This window comes from Rissa tridactyla, chromosome 1 (assembly GCF_028500815.1).
Source record: "Rissa tridactyla isolate bRisTri1 chromosome 1, bRisTri1.patW.cur.20221130, whole genome shotgun sequence".
NCBI lineage: Eukaryota > Metazoa > Chordata > Aves > Charadriiformes > Laridae > Rissa > Rissa tridactyla.
In genome coordinates, this window is record NC_071466.1 from 27,147,166 (window position 1) to 27,169,673 (window position 22,508).

At 38.5% G+C, this 22,508-nt stretch overlaps 1 protein-coding gene across 13 annotated transcripts in view; it reads left to right on the plus strand.

Moving 5' to 3' along the window:
• Positions 1-22,508, plus strand: part of FRY (FRY microtubule binding protein) — a 252,364-nt gene that overhangs the window by 199,629 nt on the left and 30,227 nt on the right. For all 13 annotated transcript variants that reach the window (XM_054201901.1, XM_054201922.1, XM_054201892.1 and 10 more), the window contains 13 exons: positions 1,556-1,741; positions 3,797-3,995; positions 4,630-4,751; positions 5,509-5,696; positions 6,555-6,649; positions 8,331-8,932; positions 10,091-10,188; positions 10,279-10,449; positions 16,110-16,250; positions 16,974-17,153; positions 18,230-18,391; positions 19,245-19,319; positions 20,353-20,523. In XM_054201901.1, the coding sequence (XP_054057876.1) occupies positions 1,556-1,741; positions 3,797-3,995; positions 4,630-4,751; positions 5,509-5,696; positions 6,555-6,649; positions 8,331-8,932; positions 10,091-10,188; positions 10,279-10,449; positions 16,110-16,250; positions 16,974-17,153; positions 18,230-18,391; positions 19,245-19,319; positions 20,353-20,523 (2,390 nt within the window). The remainder of the gene's footprint in view (positions 1-1,555; positions 1,742-3,796; positions 3,996-4,629; positions 4,752-5,508; positions 5,697-6,554; positions 6,650-8,330; positions 8,933-10,090; positions 10,189-10,278; positions 10,450-16,109; positions 16,251-16,973; positions 17,154-18,229; positions 18,392-19,244; positions 19,320-20,352; positions 20,524-22,508) is intronic.

Consider the following 22,508-nt stretch of genomic DNA (forward strand, 5'->3'; position numbering starts at 1 on the left):
AGCCTGTATTGATACCAGGAGTTTCCCTGACCCAGGTGCAGGACCCTGCACTTGGCCTGCTGGAATATTTCTGTCCTGTTGGAATGCGAGCAAGCAAATGCATCTGACTGAAAAAGAAACTGGAAACTAGTATGGTGGGTAGCTGGAGAGCCTGTATCCTTCCATTTATTGGAAGGAGTGAGAAAATACTAAAATGAAAGAGTTTTGCAATATGTGTGTTTAGTAGGCTATTGGAGGGTTTGTAGTACCGATAGTGAAGTAGAGAGGCAGACTACTGGTGTGAACCTGTCTGTCTCAGTAGTGCATGAAAATAACTGCTGTTTAAAACCCCTTTTGCTACCAGTGTGAAATGATTTGAGCAGCTAGGCTCCCTTCCCGCAGAAATGTGTCCACATCACAGAAGTTTAACCTCTTGGGAACTCTTCCAAGTTAAAGAAGGGCCCAGCACTAGACAAGCACAAAGACTGAACTGTCCTTCTCACTTCATAGTTAATGTATCTATGTCAATACTTTCATACAGCCCTAGGGTTTAACAGGATTTCAGTCACAAGTGCTGCCAATATAGAATTTACTTTTAAACTAAAAGAACTTTTTATGTCCTTTCCAGTGTATGTTAGAAAAGGGTAGAATGGGTGCATTACCTCCTGGCAGGTGGAAAGAAATGGAGAAAGTAGAATAGGAGCAGAAACCTGAAGAAGCTGAAAAAGAGGTGGGCAGGTTGGATGTGGCTCTTTCAGAAGAGGCTATGGGCAGATGAGTAAGACCAAGAATCGCAGGACTTCCAAAGACTTGCCCGTAGGAGACAAATACGTTGCTCAGACTGTGGCAGTATGAGCAGCTTAATTTTTGCAGGCCAGAGGAGAACCAGTGTGACTGGAGTATATTAGAAAACACCTGACTTGAAAGACCTGTTGGCTGCTGCCACTTAAGAGTAAAGACAGAGCTACTTTTTAAAGAGGAATATATCCTGAGAAGAGAGGAGTTGAAGAAGAAAACAATTGAATTTTTCAGAAAGTATTTGTAAATATCCTAGAAGATACTGAAAGAGAATTGAAAAGAGATTGTACCACAGAGTGCAGTTAATTTTACAAACATCTATTTCCTTTATATTTGTAATTTGTGATTTTTGCAGGTTGTGTTAAAATCTTACAAACGGTAGTAATGCTAACCAGATCAGAGTCTTTCAGTGCTAGCCCTTAGCTAGTGCAATGTAATTACAACCACCACCAAGAATTTCTCGTCTTTATAGAGGTTTTCCAGCCCTGTCAAATTAACACTGCAGTGAGACAGAATGCATAAAGTTGTGTTGCCACACAGTACATTGGAGGTACCTCCTATATGGGACCTCAGCCTGGAAACTAAATATACACATACATCAGCCTAAGCCATTCTATGATTTGAAGTAACTGTAACTAGTAACTGTGTCCGGAAATACTGCATCTTTCGTTTGTTTGCACTGTTGCCATGAACTGCCTTGGAATTTTTGCTATTTCTGGAATGTGAACTTGTTTATTATTACTTCATATTCAGTGATTGCTGTAACCTTTTCTTTTAGGTCTTGACCATTACCGCCCTGAGGTCTTTGAACACAGCAAAAAGTTACTGCTTCACCTTTTGATTGCATTATCTTGCAATAGCAACTATCAAGCCATTGCATCAGTGCTTCTGCAGACCAGAGAGATGAATGAGACCAAGACACTGACAGTACAACCAGCATACTTACCTGAATATCTTTATACAGGTAATAAAGCAAAAGAAGAAAAAAACATTGCATTGTACTGTGAGGTTTTTGAAAGTGGGATGTCAGGGTTACTTTCCTAAAATATAACAGTTTTGATAAATTAAAATGGTAAAGTGGCAAGTATGAACAGTTCCCATTAATATTAATTCCATGTGAACTACCCTAGAGATGCACCCGAATTATTATTAGATAACTTTCCATGATATTGAGAAAGCTATCTGATGTAACACAAAATATATAATGTAGTATTTTAAACATTAATATGACTAATAACTTCCTAACTTCCCTCTCAGGGAGCTAGGACTGCTTTAAATGAGGGCAATTACTTCTCAACCTTCAAAAGAAATGAATAAATAATTCCAACACAGGAAGAGCAGCAAGAATATGCAGCTCAGATTTTCCATTATTAAGTTAAATTTCACATGATATACATCCTCCTTTATATTGCAGATACACTTCATTTCTGCCCTGGAATCTGTTTCTGCATTAGGAGGCTTACTTCAGACCTCTGCTGAAATGGGTGTTCTGCTAACTTTTGGCAATTTACCTGTTTTTAAGGGGTTGGTTGGGAACAGTTTGTAGAAAGCACATAGGTAGATTTCCTATTTTCATGTAATACTAAAAGCAAGCATACTGTTGAGATTTGAAGGAATCCCAGTGTAGAGTTGTGGAGGTAGGATTAGTTGTCTAGGAGAGGGTGAGGAACTTCACTGTATACAGTTAGACATGAAAAGGTGAGATAATCAAATGAGAGGCATTTCTGTGGTTCCTTAGGAATATAACCAAAAATAATAAACAGTTTGGCTTTATAAAGAATATTACTTGATCAATGATTATTATTTTTTATGAGATACAAAAAAATATTTTAAAGTAATGAGAAGGGATTTGTATTTCAGATCAATGAATTAATTTGGCCTTTTTAGATTTCGTTCTGAATAAAGTCTGTACAAGAACTACCTCACACATGAATTTCCCATATTGAGCTGTGTAGAACTCTTTGCCAGTGCATATACATGAATTATTAAATACAGAATGAAATTGTTACATTAAAATTATATTACAGCTTTTCTGCCAAAATGAAAAACTTTTCATTCCTGTCTCAAAAAATCATAATTGGTACCCTGTGTCTGGGCCTCTTAAGTCCAGGAAGTTATCAAAACTTTGTATTTGAATTCTTTTTTTATCAGCTAATATAAAGAGTGAGAGTGTGGGTGAGTAGCTATAGCAAAGAATCCTAATTGAAAATACTTCAGCTCAGGTTCGTTCCACATAATGTCAAGCAGCTAAATTAAGAGCATCCTGACCTGAAATGGATTTTGTCAGTGGAGAGGCCCCTCCTGCTCCAAGTCTTCTTGCAAGGCCAGTTTTTCTGTTGTAGATACAGCCTCAGATGACTAGCAGTCTAACCTAAAGAAAACTTAGTCTAGTTTCTAATTCCAGCTCTGAAGTTGTGTGGCAAGCTTTTGATCTAGCAAAACTCTTACTCGGATGTTTAACTTTAATGCTGAAAATATTTAGTATGAGTAGCACAGTGTTTACAGTTACTAAAGGTGTTGAACAGAAGCCTTTAACATTTGTGTCTCAGTTTCCATTACAGTTGTAAAATTAGGACAACATCATTGTCCTCAAAATTTCACCCTGCAGAGCTTTTTTCCCTCATCAGACTAGTCTAGAGCTGAACATTGCGTGCGCTTAGCCAACTTCAAAATTCACTTTACAGAAAGACATAGTTCTGATTGTAAAATGCCATAAAACATTCATTTTTCAAGTACTGTAGCCCTCGTGCAGTAAAAAACACCTTGACTTTGGTATTTTTCATTTAATATTGGATTCTGCATGTTTAGAAACGGAGTTTCTATGGGTTTTGATTTAGAAACAGACCATTTTCGCACCCGTCGGAGTTTGAGGGTTGTTGTGTTCTGCAGGTTTTCCCCCTGTTTCCCAGTAGAAGGCTTCTGAAGCTGACTCTGAAAAGAGCTGCTTAGCAGATGCTTTCGTCTGCAACGCTGGCCGAACAGTGCATTCCATCTTTATCTCCTCCCTTTCGGCTGGCAGGTGGCTTTGACTTTCTGCGGGAATACCAGTCGTCTCCAGTGCCAGACTCCGGCTTGAGCTCCAGCTCCACCTCCTCCAGTATCAGTCTGGGAGGCAGCAGTGGAAACCTCCCACAGATTACACAAGAGGTTGAGGACATGGACACTGCTACTGAAACAGATGAGAAAGCAAACAAATTAATTGAGTTTCTGACAACCAGGTAATGGAGATAGGCAGAGGATACGTTTGTACTCGAAACACATACTTTCATGTCTTCTCTACAATTACCTGTAACAACTTAAAAGACTCAAAGGAAAATGATCAAGCTTTTATAGTAATTACAGACTCCCATTCCTCTTTTATTGATACTTACAGAAGTAGGTAGGTACTTAAAAGCACTACAGTGTCAAGAACAACAGAAAAAAGTCTTGTCCGACAGGAATAAAATGTTTAATTGACTGATAGTATTATGTTCAACAATGAACTAATGGTAGAAGACGTTTTTATTTTTGTAATATTAGATAGGAAGTGTACAGGGCACAGTGAAAGGCCGCAGTGAAACTGATATTAACTACCAACTACAGCCAGCAGATGCTAGGTGCAATGTTGAATTAAAAAGCAGGAAATTGTTTATGCTGCTCTCTAAATGGTATGATTTATATTTTAAAAGAGAAGTTTTGTGTAGGAATATTTATTTACTTGTATTTTGCTCATAAAATTCTGTTCAGTTGCATGTTTTCCAGGCTGTGGCCCTGGAAATACCTAATTGCCTTTAGAGTTTATACATTTTAACTGATTACATTTATTTCAAATAACACAAAGAAATTTTGCACTTTGTTATGTATTTCTTTAAGGGCATTTGGTCCACTTTGGTGCCATGAAGATATCACACCCAAAAATCAGAACACCAAGAGTGCTGAACAGCTTACTAATTTTCTGCGTCATGTTGTATCTGTCTTTAAAGATTCCAAGTCAGGTAGTAAATTTTTTCCTTTCATAACTAAAAGAATATTCCTTCAAGGTCACACTGAATGTTTATCCTGTGACTTAGTAGACCTGCTTATGCAGAAGCACAGCATATTATATGTCTTAATAAGGATGTATGACATATTAAAGGAATTATTTTAAAAAATTGTGTTAGATTGAACTGTGTTAAATTTGTTAAATATCTCCTGGCAATGAAAATTTAGTTTTAATTTGTTATGTTTTTAGAGCTTAGGAAGTGTGCTGATTGTATTTTGAAAACGAACACAGTCCCTAATTAAATATCTTCCAAGATGAAAGCAGAATGTAGCATCAGTATTTATATTGAAGATCTTATCCAAAGCCTCCTGAAGCTAACAGAAAGACTCCTAATTCAACCTTGCTTTAGGTTTGGGAGTGTTCAGAAGTTACTGTGTTGCTGCCAGCAAGAAGAGCGTATGGCTTGAACGTTTGTCCAGGAATTGTGAAAAATATTAAATCAGATGATGAATTTCAGGGTTTTGCTGACAAACATTTGCAGAATCAGAAATTTGGTTTTGCAGTTTATTTTCTTAGATTCTGTGTGAAATAAATGTAAACAGTGGGAAATTCTCCCAAACACAGACATTTCTGCATCTCCATTTCTCACAGGGCTTGCAGGATACGCTACAGTGCATAACCTCCCCACAGAGCTGGTTCAGCCTGTTTATGACCCACAGTAAAGCCTATCATTAAAAAAAATATAATTTATATACTATTCTTTTGCTTAGGTTTTCATTTGGAGCAGCATCTGAGTGAAGTTGCTTTACAAACAGCTCTTTCAAGCTCTTCAAGACATTACGCAGGTCGCTCTTTCCAGATATTCAGGGCCCTAAAGCAGCCCCTTTCTGCACATGCATTGTCTGACCTCCTGTCAAGACTGGTGGAAGTTATTGGAGAGCATGGAGATGAGATTCAGGTATGCATATGCACATAATGTTTCTTAGTACTGTCAACTTAATGTATACCTCTGAGTTTACTGAATGTATCTTATTAAAGCCTTCATCAGGCTGTTACAGTCTTACATAGCTCTAAAGAGAACAACTAGAAAACATCTAGTAAATGTCACTCGAAATCTTTGTAATGGCCTTTTTTTCCCCTTTCGCATCATTAATTCGTGCTTCAGGAACCCATCATCCTACCAGCTGATGTAATCTGACAACGTGAAGTAGACACCACCTCATTTCTCAAATATTAGCATCTTTTGGAATAAAGAAGTCCACACCATCCATAACAATACAAAACTTACACTGACCTAATTTGATCCAGTCCTCTCTTAGTGAACTATGATGTTCACTTGGTTTAGCTAAACAGACTGAAATGTTACAATCAGAGACTATTTATTGTGAGATTCAAGACTTAATTAAGAGAACTACTAGCTCTTAATAAGAAATAGCCTGGCATCACCTCCATATTTTACTTAAGTAATGAAACTGCCACAAGATGACAGTAATATTCTGTCACAACTGCTTGTGCAGAATTTAAATCAATGACCTGCAAGTCAGAGGTTCTGTATGCCATTACCAGTCCTCTGATGAGATATGTGCCCTTCTTGCATGCCTACGTAGATCATTCTGAGGCGGAAAATAAAACACATTTATAGTGACATTTTAATGTTCAGGGCAGTGGCATTGATGTGAATGTTGTTCCTTTTTCAGGAGAAATTGCAGGTTTTCAGTAGGTGCTTATTCCTTTTATGAACTGAAGATTTTTAAATGTTCACTGTTTTGCTATTTTGAACGTCTTTGTTGAAATGGTTAACCTCATGCATTGATAGGGGTATGTAATGGAGGCACTACTTACTTTGGAAGCTGCTGTGGATAATCTGTCTGACTGTTTGAAGAACAGTGATCTTTTGACAGTGTTATCACGGTAGGAGACTATCTTTTTTTTTCAATGTCTCATGATATTAAGTGTGCAGTTCTGCAGTCTGACAGCATAAAATAATTTTGATAAGACTGAGCTCATTTGTAACCTTCAGAGAACTAGACTAAGAGCCCATCTCAGCCAAATTTTGCAATAGCTGAAATAATGGTGATGCAACTAGTGGAGCTTTACAATGCATTGTAAATTCTGTCTTGCTGCCACTTGGCTATAACTTACTTTAACATCCTTTAAAAAAAACTGTATTTTTTGCACCTTTGTACCATATACTTGAAAACATCTGGGAAGAAACATAGTTTTTTGTAATATTGGTTTCATACAACCTGTCATTCTCAGATGAAGTATTCCCCAAGAAGTAAATGATCGTGGTCTGTTCTCCTCAATAAAACTCGAGAGAATTTTGTCCCATGGATTTTGCCAAACACGTAGACCATGTTTGTGAAACCCTTGGCCTTAAAGTAGACCTTTGTACATGGACGGAAATTGCAGGCTCCTTCCGTAACACAGCTGTTGACAGTGCTGAGGGAGATTAATGTCTATCTGACTACTAATAACAACAACAGAATAAGGAACGTTTTTGAAAAATGTCCGTAAGTTATCATTCTTTACATGCAGAACAAAAATCCAAGGACTATCATTTCTGAAGCTAGTCGGCAGGGTGCTGTGTGTTATACTGCTATGACAGAACACAAGTATTGCCTTGTGACAGACTAGAGGTGGGAAAATACAGCTATTTTCTAAACGAAGAGCTATTTATCTTTCTTTAGTGCGCATTTCAGGAAAGAGCAAGACAGAGCAGAAAATAAGAAACGCTCCAGAAAGCAGTGCGATGCAATATTTTTTACCCTGATGCTATTGAATCCATAAGATCCTCTTCAGATATTATATACAGTAGGGACTCATAGTTTATGAGGTAGGAGTGGGAACAGAGAGTCAGGAATTAGCTGTTCTCCAGAACAAACTTCCCTTGCATGTATCAACACAGCATGTTCACCCATACAGATAATTGATAGGGATTGTCTAAATCATCACATGATAGTCCATGAGGAGGCGTCAGTCACTGAAATTGAAATGCCTCTGCTTTCTGTAAACCATCTTGAAGAGGTCTTAGGATACAGGGTGCAATGACAACAAGGACTGTACTAGCAAGAAGCTAGGCAGACACATGACAGGTTTCTTGAGGATAATGGGGCGTATTTGTGGTTCTGCTTAAGATACGCTGTTTTTTCTGCCCACAGTTCTCACATTTGCCAGTAAGCCATGGTGCATTTTGCCTGCCAGCTGTGCCAAGTTCAGGGTTTGCTCCGCTGATGAGGGCATTTGAAAGACCAAATTGTTTTCAGTTCTACCACTGCCCCATTATATGGGCAGTTCCACAAGTCACTTCACAGCTCTGTATCTCCTGTCCCCATGTCGTTCTTACCTATGTAGACTGGAGGCTACCCTGCTCTGCTTTGGTGCAGTGCCATGTGAACTTCACTTCAGTCATGTCTATGCGCACTTCTCAAAAAAAACCCACAGGCTTCAATAGGCTGCCTTTTTACTTTTCCTATTTAAATATTTATTTACAGTTTGATAAATACTTAATTTGCATCCAATATGTACAAGGTTCAAGCTGTACATTTGTACATTCACACATTGCAATGTATGTTATATATTTTGGGTTCAGTTCATCTTCGCCAGATTTAACATCAAGCACCAAACTGACTGCAAACCGGAAGAGCACAGGACAGCTGAATGTGAATCCTGCAAGCAGTAACACAGCCACTGCGGAACGAAGCAGGCACCAGAGGAGCTTCTCTGTACCCAAGAAGTTTGGAGATGTGGACAAGTCCTCGGACCCACCACGCAGTGCCACACTAGACAGAATTCAGGCGTGCACCCAACAAGGCCTGTCCTCTAAAACCAGAAGTTCATCTTCTCTAAAGGACAGCCTCACTGACCCATCCCATATTAACAATCCAACCAACCTACTGGCCACCATCTTCTGGGTTGCGGTGGCTTTGATGGAATCAGATTTTGAGTTTGAGTATCTAATGGCATTGCGGTTACTGAATAAACTTCTGGCTCATTTGCCACTAGATAAAGCTGAAAACCGGGAGAAGTTAGAGAAGTTGCAAGGGCAGCTGAAGTGGGCAGACTTCTCAGGGCTTCAGCAGCTACTCCTAAAAGGATTCACCTCCCTTACTACCACTGATCTCACACTACAGCTTTTTAGTTTGTTGACACCAGTGTCTCGAATATCCATGGTGGATTCCTCTCAAGCTATAGGTAAAACCAGTATACTTTCCTCTGTTTCAGTTTCTGTTGCTTTGGGATTTGATGACAGAATTAGGCTATCTGCACAAAACCAAAAATGGCACTTTTCCTTTCTCTTTTAACATAGCATAATGTCTTTTTGCGTTGAGATGGGTGGGCTTTTTGGAAATTTCATAGCAATATAACATGGTTCTGAAAAGTTAATCTATTGCACAATAAGGTTTTGGAGGAAAGTGGTCATGTATTATTTCACATTTCATTTCTAATGCTTAGCAGCATATAAAGTTTCTGAGTGCTGACAAAATAAACATACGTAAGGAGATACAGTGAAAATTTCTAGAACCTATTTTGGCTTGGTTTTCCACTGAATTATTTTCAGAATATCGCAAATGATTCAATTTTTACATTAGTGCTTCATGGGATTTTTCCTAGAAATACAAATATTAAAAACTCACATAACTTCTGAGCTCTGAGTTCCCACCTGAACTGGAGCAGCTTTTGTTACAGCTCCCAATTAGTTCATTGATTACCTTGAGCTATGAGTTGGTACAGAAGAGCTGAATCCCAGCTCCAGACGAAGCCCTTGAGCTAATGACAGGAGCTGGCAGTTGGCGCAGGATCCATCTTCTAGCTTCAAAACACCATTTGAGTAGTCTCATTTGACCAGTTCTATCAGAATTTTGATTCATTACTATTATTAACTTGAACAGTATAGGCCTGCCAGCCTAACCAAAACAGTTTTTCATTTATCAATACTCACTAATTGAGTATTGTTCTAGCTGTGTTTTAGATGCAGTAATGAAAATGCCAGCAGTTAAGACTGTCAATAAGCCTGTTAAATGGAAAAGATAAACATATTCTCTAAGAGGAATAAAATATATACTTTTGTGAAATATTTCATCCTGTAAATACCTGCTTGTGCAGTAGTGTTTGCAGAAATAGGCTCATGCTTTACAACAGTACTGTTGCCTAAATTATATACTGGATTTTCAAGTTAAGGCCCCTTTAAGACAAATGTGGCATGGTCAGCGGCATGAACAACTTGACAGTCTGTGAGTTTCCAGCTAATGTAATATCAAAACCATGACCTCCCATGAAACACCACCTTGAAGGTCACTGTGGCTCTTGCTGTCCAAAATACATATTTTGTTTTGTATTTTCCTGTTCTAGGCTTTCCACTGAATGTTTTGTGTCTCCTGCCCCATTTAATTCAGCATTTTGACAGCCCAAACCAGTTTTGTAAAGATATAGCCGAAAGGATTGCTCAGGTATCAGTTATTTACTGTTTAGTACATCCTCAAACCCTGTAAATGCAGTTGCCTTGTTCTTGATGTGTTTTGACATTTATATTTAATTAGGTTTGTTTGGAGGAGAAGAACCCCAAGCTATCAAATCTTGCACATGTCATGACCCTTTATAAAACACACAGCTATACAAGGGACTGTGCTACCTGGGTAAATGTGGTTTGCCGTTACCTTCATGAAGCATTTGCTGATATTACTTTGAGTATGGTTACGTATTTGGCTGAGGTAAGTTTTCAAAGATTGTTTACTGTTTTATCTCTTCTGTTGCCTAACTACGCAAAGAGCTGAAGTCTGCCTGCAGATTACTGGGGGTTCTCTGTAGCTGTTATTTATAATTAAGAGTGAAAAGCAGAAATTAGCAAAAAGAAAGGGAATTACTATAAGAAATCAATCTTGAAGAGTAAAACAAAAGCCACCAAAGGTCTGCAGGGCTGATACATCTTAAAGCAGCTTCACTCATCAGCCGGCCACATTTTCCATTGAGAAAGAAACTGGACAGCATTTATTTAGATCCCACTGAGGAAAATAAGAGAAGGACTAATTCCAGGAGGAGTTTAGCGGCATAAGTAAGGTATCATCTGCTATTTAAGGATCTGGCTCTTGGTACAAATTCATATGCATTCCTCTAACACTGAATGGGATCATCTTGCTGCCCGGGTTTTCTGCTGTGCTTGCTTACTCCTAACATTTCTCACGTGTGGAGTATAGAGCTGATGCAGTGTTGTTACTGGGGATCCAAGGCTCAGTTTTGCTCTTCAGCTTAAGGTTGCTTGGTCTTTTGCCTTCTGTGTCAGATGAGTATCAGGACAGTAGTGAGATGCCCTCAGTCTCCCCTCTCACCCTCTCATCGAAGGAGAAGGCAGTTCTGTATTCATTACATAAATTTACTAGCTTCTTTAGAGCAGCTTTGTGTTTTGGAGCAGATTCACTCTCTCTTCTGCCAAAGGATCTACACAAACTCCACAGACATCTCTGATACTGGCTATCCACAGATTTTCAAAAGCCTCAGAGGCCAAGCTGTGTTCCCACACTCACTCAAGACTCCAGAGCAAACTTGGCCCTGCTACCTCAGGCTGCAATTTCTCACCTTGTTTGCACATGGAGGCTCTAAATAAACAATCATATCAGATCTTAACTGATGGTGAAGCCATAACTCTCCTGTAGCAAATTAGACAGCACCTTGAGGTTTTTCAGTCTGTTTTTAAACTCAGAGACTCTGAAGAACTATTAGCTCTTCAAACACGACTCTCAATCATAGAATCACAGAATCATAGAATCATAGAATCATTTAAGTTGGAAAAGACCCTTGGGATCACCGAGTCCAACCATCAACCCCACGCTACAAAGTTCTCCCTTACACCATATCCCTTAACACCACATCTAAACGACTCTTAAACACATCCAGGGATGGTGACTCCACCACCTCCCTGGGCAGCCTATTCCAGTGTCTGACCACTCTTTCTGTGAAGAATTTTTTCCTAATGTCCAGCCTAAACCTACCCTGCTGCAGCTTGAACCCATTCCCTCTTGTTCTATCGCTAATTACCTGTGAGAAGAGACCAGCACCAACCTCTCTACAATGGCCTTTCAAGTAGTTGTAGAGAGCGATGAGGTCTCCCCTCAGCCTCCTCTTCCTCAAACTAAACAGTCCCAGCCACCAAATAGCCACCCAATCCTCCAGTCAAGTGTCTCCTTCTCAGCAGAAACTTGTATTCCTAATAAATGCTGTAAAAATTGAGGTTTAAACTTTCTCCTTTGCTTTCCCGGCTTTAGGAAAGCATTTGCCCCTCTATTTTCCCTGCAGTGCTTTACGTAAAGTTACTAGTGCTGCAGCAGCTCTACAAGGCCATTGCATGTGATCTTGCTCCCCTCAAAACGGGTTTAGACATGCATCTGAAGACTCCATCTTTGCACTTCCCCCTTGCTGTAGATTGGCACCACCTATATTAACAGCAAGTCAGGCAGGTTTTTGGCTGTAATTAAGGCACATTCCTCCCATAGCACCATCATCGAAGGATGACAGAGTGGTAAGCACGACTGACTTCCTTTCTCTGTATTTACATCGACTGCAGCTTTGTTGAGTCATGTCTGGGGAATATTTGTGTGGGTAAAGGGTAGCTGCCAGTCTGGAGGAGGAGCAAGAGACAAGAAACCATCTTGTTCGGCCTGCTGTGGCCACGAAAAAGATTTTTCCAGCATTCAGAATGTTTCCCCTTTTTTGAGTTAATCCCCAGCCTAGGATAAACAATGTGCTCCTGTCTCCTATAAACCAACTGTGGGATATACTGTCAATAGGTAAAGCTAAACACGTTAAAAGCCCTACTGGTCAATTTGCAGTTGAATGTTTTAGCCATTGGTTACAGAGCCTCAGTCTTTAACGATCCTGGCTCAATCCCCAGTGCTTGGGCCTGAGGGAAATTGTGAGGCATACAGTGTTTAAGAATAACAAAGAAAATCTGTGTTGAAAAGGTGACCCCTCCAAACACACAGGTATACCTTCAGAAGGGGACTATATACCACAAGTTAAGACTATGAGAATAAATTCTCTCTGCAGAAGATAAAAGCTTCAATTATTGCAATTCAGACAAAATTTTGCATTTAACCTATTTGATGGCAGGTAATTGCTTGTCAGCTAGGGGATGATCCTGGCATAAAATAAGACATTTTAACTGTGTTCTTATCCAAACCTTACAGTGGCAAGCAGTGCTCCTTACCCAGTTTTATGTATTACAGCTCCATCCCTGAAAAATTATCATTTCTTCTAGAAAAATACTTGGGGATCTCAGTCTACAGATGAGGAAAAATCACTATTTAACAGTGCAGTAGAACTTTGAACCTCCACTACCAAAATCAGCATACAAACACATTGCTGAAAGCTTAGTTTGATTTTATGTTAGATTTTTGCATATTAATTTTTAAAAATCAACCTTGTACCATGAGAGCACGGTCATTCTAGGAGCATATCTGAATTGACATAGGTCACATGTTAAACTAGTGATTCACTAGTGAAGTCCAGGGTCATGCTTGGACCTAAGTAGCTAATGCTATTAATACAGAAGAAGGAACAAGAAACCACATATTGCATAGTAATGTGCTCAGGGTAGATGTTTCCTCCTCCTCCCTGATAGATAGAGAATTACTTGTGATAGAAGCGTGAGCGTTCATAACCTGTTCAAAACCAAGGAATCACTAGAGATTAAAACATCTGTGTTGCAAGAAGCATGTCCTAGAGAGGCATTATCGCACTGACAGCTTGTCTAACAGACAGGGTTTTTATTTCCTCAGTGGACACAGGAAATGTTTGTTTGACTGACCAACATAGCCTAAGAGCTGAGTATCTCTTCTCACCTGCTGCCTGATTTGGAGGGGCAAAGGGAACAGTCACCTGCAATAGCACCCCAGCAGCCGCATCAACTATAATCACAGAAGCATAGAATTGCCTAGGTTGGAAGAGACCTTTCAGATGATCTAGTCCAACCATCAACCTAACACTGACAAAACCCATCACTAAACTATTATCGCGAAGCACCATGTCTGCCCGTCTTTTAAGTATCTCCAGGGATGGTGACTCAATCACTTCCCTGGGCAGCCTGTTCCAATGCTTGATAACCCCTTCAGTGAAGAAATTTTCCTAATGCCCAATCGAAACCTCCCTTGGCACAACTGCATGCCGTTTCCTCTTGGCCTAGCAACAGCCAGCACAGGCAGCCTTTGAAGGAGCAGACTCCGCTCTCCACCTAGGTTAGTTGGAGAGTTGTAGGTTAGTTGCTGCTTCGAGAACAGGACAAGTGTTGCCAACAGAATGTGGATCCCTGAAAGCAGATAAGACCCAGATAGTTACCACAGACTAGCAAGAGAGAAATTCACAATTCTTCAAAACAGTTCATATGGACTAGAATAAAAAAAAAAAAAAAAGAGAGAGACACTTATGAGTTCTTCTTACAAATACAGTGGAAGCTCTTTGTCCTGGAACTCAGTGATCCAAATGATGTGTTACCACAACTCCATTTTGCTGCTATTTTTGTTACTTCTGGCAGCAAAAGGATTCTTACTGCACTAAATGCATTTTAAAGTTGCTGGGGTTTTTTTAAACTGAAACACTCTTTCTTGTTACAAATTCACTCAGACTATCAACCACCACATATACTCATCTGAACAAGTGAAAACTGGCACAGTCCACAAATGTTTAGAGTTTAAGGGCCAAGAGCTGTTTAAATCAAAGGATTCTGTTGACAACAAATTTATACAAACTGGAATGGAAACTAGAAGCTTTCAGAGATAAAGGTCCTAGAACAGCTTTCTAACCATCAATAGAGACAAAATCCCCATTATTTCCCAAGAATTCCATTTCCCATCACAAAAGTGATCTTGTGATGCAGCAGCCACTGTCAGAGAACAAAAATTTTCTTTCTCTCATCCAGATAGTTTCTTCTAATCCTTTATTCCTACACTGAAATGGCATACCAGCTGATGTGCTGGATCATATAGATTATTTACAAAGAAGGAAGCAAACCTCCCATTGCAAGGTCCTAATGGAAGGCAAGAAAAAGTCTGTAACCCTGTTTTGAAGAAGAATTGCTAAGCACGTTTTATCTCTCAGTAAAGGTATCCATGGGCTGAAGCAAGTTACCATGTACTACCTTTAATTTAAAAATTCTTGCTGTCTTTTTGTAGAGGAATAGATAAAGCATAGTGAGTTCCATCTATTGTGCTGTTAATGGAATTTGCCTACTTTGTTTTATGAATCACTGATTACTACTCAGTCTTACTGATGAAAGAAATCAGAAGATATTTAGCAGGATGAGACAGGTGTGTGTCCTACCTGATCATTCCATTTTGGCTGGTGTGAAACATTCTCATTCAATAAAAAGAGGAGCCTTGTCACTCAGGCTAGCGAGGGCATCTAAGAAATTACTAAACTCCACTTGGATAACAGTTGAAATTTTTCTCTGATGGAAGACATGAGGCAGCATAGAGTTTTTATAATTGTTTGTTTTCTAGATCCTAATATCTCTAGTAATCAATGTGCGAAGAACTTTTTATGTCAGCCTGAACAGAAGGATAGAGTCTAGTCTTGAGCCTCTGGTAACCTCCAGCAATAACATTTGATTGCCTCTGAAATTTGTGGGGTGGGACAGTTCCTGTCACCAACGAAAGAACCTTCCGGGAAATTTTCAGCTGAGATATTTCACACACATGTGCAAACATAGCATGGCTGTCTGTACGCCTCTTGAATTACTGTCATGTATATATATGAGCACAGTTGCATTTCCAAGGTTCATTGTAGTATTCCAGGATCTACACTCAGGTGTTCCAAAATTTCGGGATTTAGATGAAGTCCTTCTTTGTATTCGGCTCTACAGTAAGAGTGCCCGGGGACTCGATCTCCTCCTTAACAGAAAATGTTTCCTTGGCAGTTACAGACAGTGAATACTGGCAGTGAAGTATATTTGGATAAATATATATTGATGTCTGAATAGTAGTAGTTTTGTTTCTTCAGCATGTTTTCTTTTTTCTCACTGACTTTCAGCAAAGGTAGACATAAAAAGATACTCCCCTGTTTTTATTGGATGTGCTTCCGCGGTTACAGTGTACATTTTAGCTACCAGTTTACTCAACTGCTGAATGTGTTTCCTGGATAAGTTAGGGCAGGCATATATAAAATGTATGTTTCATTATCAAAACAGGCTAGCACTTGGCTCCCAACTTAGAGCTCTTTCGTATTTCGCACTTGTATCATCTTCACTTGTAAAATGATTGTAAAATGGCATTGCAAAATCAGTGAGTGAAAAACGATTAACAGTACAAATGGTATTCATGAAAGTAGTAGCTTTTTCCATAAGAAGAAATGTCTCAAAACTTAGTTATTTTCACTTTTTTCACAGCTACTAGAAAAGGGCCTTCCTAGTATGCAACAGTCCCTCTTACAGATGATCTACAGTCTTCTTAGTTATATGGACCTGTCAGCTATTCCTGTGAAACAGTTTAACATGGAAGTGCTAAAAACCATCGAAAAATACGTACAGGTAAATACCATATCTTCTTTATATTAACATAGGAACTTAGCCGTATTTACTATCATAAGTTGATTTTCTTTGTAAGATTTTAAGACTAGATTAGCAGAGAGGACTGTGACTGTCCAGTTTGGTATCTCATTTATAAACATCCAGTGCCTAGGAGATTGAGCATCCCCAGATGCCAGCTATGCATTCACTGCATGAGAAGGATTAGGCTGGAGCTACACTACATCAGGAGCAAAGTTAATACCAGACAGAGCCTGAACACTCTTTTTAATTATTAGCATAAGGGAGATGTGTCATAAGCACTTCCCTTCAGAGACTTCTGCACCTAATTCTCGGCAAGTGGAAAATACATATTTCTACTAGGAATTCACAGCTGTTAAGAGCCTACGTCAAGTCAGCTTTTCTGTTAAATGGGACTTCTTAAGTGGCCCTTATATTTATTCATTCTGATTAAGGCGTTCAGGTAGGAGATTTTAAATCCTTTGCCAAGTTGGCCTTGTACTCAGGTCTCTCAGGTTGCAAGCCAGTTCCCTAGCAATGACACCTTAGGCAAGTGTTGGTCTCTGCAAGTACATACCTTGTCAGTGGCCAAGAGAGAGAAAGAATAGTAATATTTCAGTGCTACATGTTTATTATGTTACAAAAAATACAACCGTAAAATGTAAATGATCTTGAATATGTGTGAATTTTTCTTTCCACTTGCTGATTAAATATACCTATTTCTAGAGCATTCACTGGAGAGAAGCCTTGAATATCCTGAAGTTGGTGGTTTCTCGTTCTGCCAGTTTAGTTTTACCATCGTATCAACACAATGATCTTTCAAAAATGGAAATACATCGAGTGTGGAACAGTGCCTCCAAGGAGCTACCAGGGAAGACTTTAGAGTTTCATTTTGACATTTCAGAGGTACTATTTGTGATTCTACTACTTAAAGCTTACTTCTGTCATTTGATAATCCTAAAACATGTGTTGTAGCTCCTTAAGAAAGCTGGAAAACTGTCAACGAAAGGAAAATTAGAAAAATGAAATTTTCTTAAATTCTTCTTGCTCCATGGTGACACATTCAATGACCTATGCTGGAGGACTCTTTCTGGATTTTCATTAGATTTTTGGGGGGGGGGGTAAGGAGTTACTAGTTGTGTTTAAAATTATCTGGTGGAAAAGCTATGTTGCAATTATTCCAACTGCAATATATAAATATACTCTATGTATAAAATCCCCCTCCAAGCATTTTATACTTGGATGTTCTCTGTAACTGTTACACATGTCCTTTAAGGAAGTATTTTCTGACTTCTGACTGAATTCTTTCACAGCAGTTTTTATCCTGCAAACCCTGTACACCTTTTAATTTTATAGAACTGAATGGTCCTATTGACCTCAATGGGCAACTCACTTTATTTATAGTTATGAAGCTGCATGGCTTTGCAGCATTATATAGTTTTTCATATAGATAATAGTGCAACTTTGGGTTAAAAGGAAATATGAATATAAAAAGGCATCTTGTACTATTTGTATAAAGAGTTTCTTCTTGTTGTTTCATGTAGGTATAGTTCTAGAAAATGTTGAGCATCCTATCATCAATCCAAGAAAGCATTTTGCTGTGTGTTGGAACAGGGCCAGAGTGCTCAGCACTCTTAGGAAAAACCCATTAAAAAACAGGTGCAAGAAATATGGATTTAAAATAAATTTCATGAGCTTTCTGGGGTTTTTTGATGCTTCTTATGTTATAAACTAGTTTGACAGTTGCTTGGAGTATTAGCTCTTCATAAGCATAAGCACTAGCTACTAGGTATGGCAATAGTTACTGAGATGTTCACAGTGGCAAATAAGATACGTACCAAGTGACATGAAATTTGGTGCACTCCTTGTTTTACCCCTGTATGTGATCTTCAGAGTAATCTTTTCCTACAGCTGAAGTAATATGTCCCATTATAAGTTCATCCTGGAGCATAGTACTAGTCAATAATTACTCTCTGTTTAAGACTCCAATCATTGGGAGACGGTATGATGAGTTGCAAAGTTCTTCTGGACGAGATGGTAAACCCAGGGCAATGGCTGTCACCCGAAGCACTTCTTCAACCTCATCAGGATCTAACTCCAATGTCCTTGTTCCTGTGAGCTGGAAGAGACCCCAGTACTCTCAGGTAATCTCCTTCAAAGTAGCCCACTATTCATTAACAAGCTGCACATGGAGCAGCTGAATTAACACACACTAAGTCCTTAAATGCTTGTGCCCTCTGTCCCCTGTGTGGAGCTCCTGGCTGACTGGGGTAGTGGCAGTACAGCATCTGACTGAGTGTGCATGCTGAATGTCTTCCTTGGTCTCAGAAATGGACTGAATTATGTCTCTCTTCTCTCTAGCCAGTGGTTTTCTTGCAACCTGCAAGAAATGCATCTCTTTAAGACCTCTAACTCTAGGTCAGATTTAGCTAAGAATGGCAGGTGAGTTCAGATATTAGCAAGGAGAGCAGATAGACAGCACGTGCAGCTTCCCAAGTGTTGTTTTCTTCTGAAATCAGGTAAAAAGAATTCCTTGGAACAATTTTCCTAAAAGTGATGTTTGATTACCTTATTGATTTTAGTTGTCTGCCAATTAAAATAAAACCATGCCGAATAAATTTATTTGTTGCTTTTTTTTTAAATAAAGCAGATTAAATAGCGGTGACTCAGGCCCAATTCTGCAAAAAATAACTATGCATGTGCTTTATTTTTAAGCTTCTGAACTGTCCTTTGGAAGTGATGCACAGGATCCAATGTTTCCTTATTATGCTCAATAGCGTTAATAGGCTAATATAAAAATAATAAACACCAAAATCGTTAACAGCTATTTTTATGTTTCCTTGTATGCATAGTTGCTCTGAAAGCAACCCTTTGAGTACTTAATGACTAATTCTTTGGTTGGTTCCTCCTAATTAAAAATCGTTAATGTATGTTTCTAGCCACCAGGAGAATGTGTGGTTAGAAAAACGCTCACTTGAGAAACATCTTGTTTTCTAGAAAAGGACAAAGGAAAAGCTGGTGCATGTCCTTTCTCTGTGTGGTCAGGAAGTTGGGCTGAGTAAAAACCCTTCAGTAAGTAGCCTTATGTTGACTATTTCTTTGTTTCATTGTGTCCTAAACTTTAAAAATGAAGTTTCCCAGAGCTGCTGACCTGATTTGCAGTTTCATGTCACATTACCGTCATTGTCATTTGTACTGGCCCACGCTGCATTTCTCAGCATATAGACCAGTGCGTGAATGGCCCTCTCACTTAAAGGCAATTGACTTACAGAGCTATGTACGGTTTTGCTGTGAGAGATCTGTGATGCTGTAGGTTTTACTTATGCCGTCTCAGTGGGCAGAGAGTAATGACCTTTGCTATTACCAATCTAGAGTCTTTATAAAGTAAAAAATTAAATTACAGAAATAAAACTATGGGGGGAGTGTCTGATTTTTCCATTAGATAGTAGTTCTAATGTTACTTTTTAAAAATTAATATTATCTGGTGCCAGGAAATGAGCAATAGATCATCCAGGGTAGGAAGCTCTTAAAATAGTCATTAAATATTTTCTACAGAGAAAGGAAAATTTCTGAATGTTTTTGAATACGTTGTATGTCACTTGTATTCTGGTGAAAAGGTCCTTCATTTCTGCAAGATAGGGACCGTTGCATTTTCACAACTCAATTGCAGAATAATTATTTTTAGTAGGAAAGGAAAAATTATAGCTGCTTGTGTTTTCTAATCTTGACATATTTTAGAACATCACTTTTAACTAGAGACTTTTTTTACTTACTAGCTCATCCCCTTAACAGTACTTTCTTTGCTAAATTCTCTGAATTTTGTTCCTATAAATGTATACAAACATCCAGGCAACATCAGTCTGCAGCCATTAGGAGGTAGCTGTAATATTCTTGGACGTGTTCCTGCAGCATGAAGTTGTTTCTTTGTACAAGTTTAATCTGAAGGCACCTGTCCAACATAAATAATAAAGAGTGTTCTAAAAATACTCAGTGAAGGAATTAGGTGTGTACTGGAAATACAGTCTTCTGAATAACCAATTACAGCTTTTGGGAAGAAACAACCGGAGGGAACAGTTTGTTACAAGAGAAATCCTTTGAATTGTAGGTAATTTTTTCTTCCTGTGGTGATTTGGATCTGATTGAGCACCAGACGAGCTTGGTGTCTTCAGAAGACGGAACAAGGGAGCAGGAGAACATGGATGATTCAAACAGTGAACAACAATTCAGAGTCTTTAGGGACTTTGATTTCCTAGATGTTGAGCTGGAAGATGGGGAGGTACAGTATATTTTCTCTGAAACAGCTTTTTTATTAAAACAGTTTCATATTCTTGCTACTAAACGCTATACTCTTTGTAACATAAAACTTTAACTGTGTAACTATAAACTTAGTTTTGAGTTCAGATTATTTATAATGTTCACTTAGTGTTTATTTCAGTAGCATAACAGTAAGAGGCTACCACACCCTTCCTTTCTGAATCTACTCTAGGAAACACCGCAAAACTGTTACTGGAAGATAAAGCCTCTCCTCTAGTACCTTTTCAGTGAATTTACTTTTAATTTTAAATAGAGTTTTTAAACGTCTAAATTGTTAACAAAAATATATTTGCTGATTAAAAACCCATAAAATGCAATTGTTGCAAACCCTCCAAAAAATGAACAGCCCTTGGGCTGTTGTTACTCCTGCAACTGCTGGTGAAATCAGTAACAATTAGAGATGTACCTTCCACTCTGCTGAGGTGTCTGTGATTTCATCATTTCACACAGGAGATAAACAGAACCCTGAGGGCCCAGATCAAGCCTTGACAGGTGACGCCTGTCAGCTCACCTTGAGCTGAAACTGCTGAAGGGAAAAAGCTGAAGAACTGCTGAATTTTGGGGGGGCTACGCCCTTTAACCTTGCTCATGTCAAACTTGGAGTATTTCTTTCTCTTTGGGTGGGAAAGGCCAAAAATGAATGTTCATTGCCAAACAAGTCTAACAATTTTGTTGCTATTTAAAAGTTCAGAAGTCGTTAGCTCTTTTGAAGTAATTAAGGTGCAGATGTTCACCAAACCTAACAGTTTAATAAATTGTCTTGTCATAATCTGGACTCAATTTTAACATGAATTCTCTCAGGCATTGCTCTTAGCACAGAGAAGAACATGTGTACGAGAAGAATTAATCAGTTTTCTCCCTAGTTAAATTACAGTAATAAAATGATTTTAAGGTAAACAGACCCCTTAGGTGTGAACTCATGTACATCTGAATTTTAATTCTTTTTCCAATGAAGAGAAAGGGTGAAGGAACGAAAAGAGATGTTGCAGACTCCTTATTTTCCAAGTCAGGAATCTCTGTATCAAAATATAGCAATTTTGGCTCGCAACTGCCCATGGCTTTACTAAAAAAAAAAAACAAAAAAAAAAAAGGCAGTTGGCATCAATGGTTGAAAATACATTAGCCAAATATTATCAAGGACCTTTAATGTTCCAAACAATGATAAATGACAAAACAGCAATTGCCAGGTTGTTTGTGCAATCATTTCTGTGTTTTAAATACTTTCAAGATATTAAAAGGACTTGGGACTGCAATTTTGACTAAATATCACAGGATGATTTTTTTTGTCCAGTGAAATTCAGGAATTTCTTCTTTCTCTTCACCATTTAAAACCATACACAGATTATATATAATTGTGCAGAACAATTCCTGTCAAAATGAGTTTACCTTCATGGACTGTGACCCTGCAAAGTTTTTTTTTTTTATATGTGTGCCTGACTTCAAGACTGAGGCCTAAATTAATTGATACACTGATTGTCTTAAATTGGTCGTGGAAGAGATACTAAGCTTCTCTATTTTTATGTGAAATAAAATGAAAAATGTAGTCTTTCACTTAATACAGTTTTTAAATTGCCATGGATCTGAGACCTTGCATTCCAAGGCTTAGTCCAGACTGACTTACTACTGTTTTAAATAAGTAGATACTTTAGCCAAATTCAAACCTGGTGTAAGAGGCTCCTTCTCTAATGAGTGAGTTAAAACTGTATCCTTAACATCAGTTCTGAATTTGATATTTTCATAAACATGAATAAAACAGTGTTAGAAAACTTAAGCTAGCAAGAGCGCAGTCTTTCAAAAAAACACTTATGATTTAAACAGGCCAGTGATGCTTGTAACATCCCCAGACCACAAGATGTATGTGTTTGAAATTTCATAAAGATGTCAAAGCAAGTAATGATTATTTTCAAACTTGAATGATAGGCTGAAGAGTTGAAGTTTCTGTGATAA